We start from the raw sequence: 6000 nt of genomic DNA on the forward strand, positions 1-6000 counted from the left end.
ATCGGCAAAATTTTCTCAAAGAAAGCTGAAGATTGTTATTAATATATATAAAATATACATCATTGTGAAATCAATAAATTTACATCAAATTATTGCATTTATATAAATTTTTATGACAAGTTTTTAATTTTAATAATATTTTTGGCATAATTTGGAGTAATAATTATATAGTACTTTTTGAATCGATCTGAAAGGGGCCAAATATTTTTTTTTAACTTTTGGTAAAATTATAACTAATTTGGTTATAATTATTTTAAGGGATAAAATTTTTTTTCTAATAATGAAAATTTTACCTTATTTTAACTAAGTTTTGATATTATCTTTATTAATATCTATCAATAAATATCTCATTGTTACGCAGTATGAAGTCAGAAAAATAGCTATACATACATCGATTAAATCATGATAAATTTATGATTTACAATATAGATATCAAACATAACAGTTAACTATCAATTTACCAAAACTTAAAAAAATTATTATCAGATTGATCCACCAAAAAGTACTATATAATTAGACGTTTAGGTTAATTACGCAATCATTAGAGCTATTAGAAATCAAAAAATTATAAAATCGCTCTCTCTATATTAAAAATACAACATTTTATATATACCGATGATTATAATTGACCAAAATTTAGTTTTTATAATTAGAAGGCATTTTTGGTCAAAATACAAAAAACGCGTTGAGCGACCTGTAAATTTTATTGATAAATCTAGGAGTGTATGATAACAATTTTCATGGTCGATTTTTTTTTTTGCGCCACCCTATGATGATTAATGATTATTAATCATTTCTTTTGTTATTTAAACTTGAATAACTTTAAATACTTTTTTAAAGTAAATATTTGTTATATTACTTTTATAATCAAACACGTTACTTAAATGATTTACAGCAGTACAAATTATGTACATTTATAATAAATTTACAACTTTAACAATTATTGTTTTTAATTATTCTACTTAAAAAATGAACAAGATACAAGTACCGAGAGCAGTTTTGAAGTGAGTATTAATGAAACAAGGTGCATTAATATAATAGGATATGTATGAAGGCGATTGGGATAAAAATGTTTTGCGAAGAACAAGAGTTCAATAATGTAATACTTTGAGCCTTTACTCATTTTCTAGTGACGGATGAAATTACTAAAGAAATACAAGCAGAGGTAATATTACTCGCTGATGATATGGTCACAAGAGAAAATTGAGGGCTTAAGTAAAAAATAGGGTTTTTGTAATAATTGATCAGTTTCCTTACATTTTGTCTATCCTACAAATCGATTAATAATTAGAACTAATTTCTACAGATACAATTGAAAACTCGTCATTTGGATTGTATAGATGGGCTTGAAGGCATGTTGCTACAGAGCAATGTCCCCGGACATCAATTATTAATATTGCAGTAGTTACCATTACTGATTGTAATATTTAATCATAAATATCCTACCAGTTAAACCTGCAAAGAACTTAAAAAATAGTAACTGATTTTAAGTTGACCAATGGGAAATTAATTGTTTTAAAATTTCAATTATTTTTTGTATTGATGGGCTTGAAGGCATGTTGCTACAAAGCAATGTCCCCGGACATCAATTAATAATATTGCAGTAGTTACCATTACTGATTGTAACATTTAATCATAAATATCCTACCAGTTAAACCTGCAAAGAACTTAAAAAATTGTAACTGATTTTAAGTTGACCAATGGGAAATTAATTGTTTTAAATTTTCAATTATTTTTTGTATTGATGGGCTTGAAGGCATGTTGCTACAAAGCAATGTCCCCGGACATCAATTAATAATATTGCAGTAGTTACCATTACTGATTGTAATATTTAATCATAAATATCCTACCAGTTAAACCTGCAAAGAACTTAAAAAATAGTAACTGNAAATATTCTACCAGTTAAACCTGCATTTAGAGAAATTTTGTAAACATAATTCTTATTTCAAGTTTTAATATGTTAAGTTATAATAATTTCTTCCTTTACAAAATAATTTATCTAATTTATATTTTACCTATATACAATAATACAAATAATTTACTTAGTGAAAATAAAAAAATTTAAAACCTTAATTCTGTAAAATAAATGAATTTGATTTCATTTTTAATATCATTTCTTGGAACTTAAATGATGAACTAATACAATTTATTATTTAACTTTATATATTTAGGTCAATATATAAACATACAAAAAAGATATTAACGGTATGATTTCTGGTATCTGGCACGAGCTCCGGGACCACCAAACTTTTTAGCTTCACAACGTCTAGGATCAGCAACCAAAAGAGTCCTATCATACTGAATTAAAATATCTTTAATTTCTTTTTTACTAGCTTCATCGACATCTAGAATAACAAAATATTAGTTCAATAGTTAAACTAATTTGATCACTAAAAATACTTACATTTCTGATAATATGAAACTAAAGCCTTAGATATAGCTTGTCTGATTGCATAAATTTGAGCTACATGACCACCACCATTTACACGAACTCTCATGTCAACTTCACTGAATCGTTCCTATTAAAGAAGATTAATACAAAATTGAAGACTATTTTGCTTACAGTTTAATATATTAAGTGGTTGGTTTATTATAAGCCATTCAATTACTCTCAAAATAAATGCAATATTAACTATAACATACTTTTCCTAGTAACAAAATTGGTTCCTGAAGCTTGTATTGAAGTACTCTTGGTTCCACCATTTCTAATGGACGTCCATTGACTCTTATATTACCCGTACCACTTTTACAATACGCAACTGCTGTAGCAGTTTTCTAGAATAATATAATAAAATCAAAATAAATAAAATAAAATTTCATGTTTCAATTATGATTAACAGAAAATTTAATAGTATGGTCTTTTAAATCCATATCATAAATATAATTTGTTTTAAATAAGGACTATATTTTATAAGACATCTATTATAATAAATTCATATTACAACATATACATATTTATCATTGACATCAAAAGTAGATAAAAAAAAAACTGTTTCCTAACAAATAGAAAATATTGTTTATTAGTTTTAAAACAATAAATCTAAAAATATATAATTGATAACCAGGGCTATTCATATTCTAATCAACACATACCTTGCGACCAAATACTTGGACACTTTGAATAGGCGTTTTCTTCACCTAAAATAAATAAAAATACTGATATAGATATATTTAATTACAAAATATAAATTAAAGAAATTCCGACATTATTTTAACAATATAAGCGATGTAAGTACACGTGTGCCTTAAAAATTGTTCAGGTCAAATTTTATATTACAGTAACTAACATAATTTTAAGTAATACCTTGGGTTTTTTCACCTTGATCTTCTTTTCGGCAGTCATTACTTTTAATTAAATAATAACTATTCTTAACTAGTCAAATTTTATTATTCGGGAAATGAAGTCCCGATCAGACAACTATCACAAGTTGAACGCGAAAGAAGTTTTCATTATAATCTCGTTACTTACACGATGTAAATTGAGGTTAGTTGTTTTGTGGATAAACGAACAGTGATACCAACTGTTAAAAAATATGGGAAGAGTTAATTATTTGGTAATATGAATTCATTAAAAAATCCACTTTTTAATAATTATCAAATAACATTGATTGTTTTTGTGTAAATTAAAGCAATAAAGTAAAAAATAATATAATTTTACTAATTCTAGATATTAGAAATTACTTTAAAAGTTGATTATTAAATTATATAGGTGAAATTTTCACTATCTTTTCTTCCAAAAATTTCCTGTTCCATATAACTTTTATTATTATAAATAATTTATCCATCTATTGATAATTCAACGTTTTGGAAAAAATTTTCATTCAGAATGAACTTTAGGGTGGTATCTAAAGATGGGCATCTATATGGAAAATATCGCTACCATAAAAAAAATGGTAAACAAAAAAAAGTACAGAAAAACTCACTAATCTTAACTAAGCTAGTTAACTTAATATGAGCCCCAAAGTTCGCGAGCCACAAGGCGTTCCCCCTAATCCCTTTTTCATTAAAAAAAGTATGATTGTAATAAAAGTTTATTGAAACTATTTCTGTTGTACTATTACTTAAGTTCTCATCATACGAATTATTTTTGAAAAATAATTAACAAAAACCCAGCACAGGGGGGTCGCGGCACAGTGGTGACGTGGTATAGATGGATCAAGTATAATGATATCTGACAGTGATTAAAATCACTATCAAAAAAAAACGCTTCGATGCAAATCTTTAGATAGTGTTTAATTTTAAAAAATTGGTGGATTATTCCAAAAGCTTCATAAACTGCTAGTTCCTTATTAATATCCTGATTAAGACAAAGTATGTAGAATAAAAAAGAGATTATTAGAAAATAGTATTTCCCATAAAAAAATTATATTGATCAATACACTTTTCAATAAGTTATAGCATTATAATGTTAAAAATGTAAAAAATAAAATTGAGAATTTTCACACAATAATAGCATTTGGTAGCCATTTTCACCTTGAAGATAAAATAAAGTCCGAAATTTTTTTTTTCCATGATAAAGTATATTACATTAGCTTTAATTTAAGATATATATAAAAGTGTCAGACTTTCCGGAACACTTTCAAAATTTAAGTTGAAAAAGTCAATTTTTTGTGAAAAAGTTGTCATTTTGAATCCCCCCCTGTAGGCAGGTAAAAAGTCAGATTTATAAAAAAAATATACCAAATGATAGGTAAAGACATCATGCATCTACAAAAAAAAGAATTATATTGATCCATACATCTTTCGAGAAGTTATAGCATTATAAAGTTAAAAATATAAAAAAGAATTTTTTTACAAAAATCGTATTTTTTTTATTAAGTTTAATGTCTGTTTTCACCATGAAGATAAAATAAAGTCCGAAATTTTTTTTTACCATTATAAAGTATATTACATTAGCTTTAATTTAAGATATATAGAAAAGTGTCAGACTTTCCGGAACACTTTCAAAATTTAATTTGAAAAAGTCAATTTTTTGTGAAAAAGTTGTTATTTTGAATCCCCCCCTGTAGGCAGGTAAAAAGTCAGATTTATAAAAAAAATATACCAAATGATAGGTAAAGACATCATGCATCTACAAAAAAAAGAATTATATTGATCCATACATCTTTCGAGAAGTTATAGCATTATAAAGTTAAAAATATAAAAAAGAATTTTTTTACAAAAATCGTATTTTTTTTATTAAGTTTAATGTCTGTTTTCACCATGAAGATAAAATAAAGTCCGAAATTTTTTTTTACCATTATAAAGTATATTACATTAGCTTTAATTTAAGATATATATAAAAGTGTCAGACCTTCCGGAACACTTTCAAAAGTTACGTTGAAAAAGTTCTACTTTCTATATGCATTTTTATGTTTTGAATCCCCCCTGTATTTAGGGAAATGGTCCGATTTAAAAAAACAGTATGTCGAATGAAAGATCTATATAAATACTACTTCTTATAAAAAATTTGTAATGATTCATTCATTTTTCAAAAAGTTATAGCATAATAAAGTTAAAAATGGAAAATACAAAATCGAAAATTTTCACACAAAAATAGCATTCGGTAGCCATTTTCACCATGAAGATAAGATAAAGTCCGAAATTTTTTTTTTTCATGATAAAGCATATTACATTAGCTTTAATTTAAGATATATATAAAAGTGTCAGACCTTCCGGAACATTTTCAAAATTTAAGTTAAAAAAATTAATTTTTTGTGAAAAAGTTGTCATTTTAAATCCCCCCTTGTGGGCAGGTTAAGGGTTAAATTTATGAAAAAAATATACCAAATGAAAGGTAATGATATTATGCATCTATATAAAAAAGAATTATATTGATATGTTCATTTTTGAAAAAGTTATGGCACTTTTAAGTAAAAAAAATTGAAAAAATTTCGAAAATTAGCGATTTTTAAATTTGTAATTTTTTTGGAGGTTTCCCCCATTTATGGGGAACGAGGGAATTTTTTTCAATTTTTAAGGGTAATGTCTTCGACTAGATACGATTTGTGATCTTTTGAC

The 6000-nt window shown here is 25.4% G+C and overlaps 1 protein-coding gene and 1 long non-coding RNA gene across 2 annotated transcripts in view; one reads left to right on the forward strand and one right to left on the reverse strand.

The window, feature by feature from the left end:
- Positions 1-2145: 2145 nt before the first annotated feature.
- On the reverse strand, positions 2146-3472 carry LOC126894367 (40S ribosomal protein S16). The gene is made up of 5 exons (XM_050665327.1): positions 3305-3472; positions 3094-3138; positions 2644-2775; positions 2405-2519; positions 2146-2345 (listed from the first exon to the last, which is right to left on the reverse strand). The coding sequence occupies exons 1-5, from the start codon at positions 3341-3343 to the stop codon at positions 2200-2202; spliced, it is 477 nt and encodes a 158-aa protein (XP_050521284.1). The 5' UTR covers positions 3344-3472; the 3' UTR covers positions 2146-2199.
- A 1814-nt stretch (positions 3473-5286) lies between these two features.
- Positions 5287-6000, forward strand: part of LOC126894384 (uncharacterized) — a 90531-nt gene continuing 89817 nt past the window's right edge. The window contains exon 1 of the long non-coding RNA XR_007701389.1: positions 5287-5913. This is a non-coding gene — a long non-coding RNA (uncharacterized LOC126894384). The remainder of the gene's footprint in view (positions 5914-6000) is intronic.

Source organism: Daktulosphaira vitifoliae, unplaced genomic scaffold, assembly GCF_025091365.1.
Source record: "Daktulosphaira vitifoliae isolate Bord-2020 unplaced genomic scaffold, ASM2509136v1 Scaffold_1, whole genome shotgun sequence".
Lineage (NCBI taxonomy): Eukaryota > Metazoa > Arthropoda > Insecta > Hemiptera > Phylloxeridae > Daktulosphaira > Daktulosphaira vitifoliae.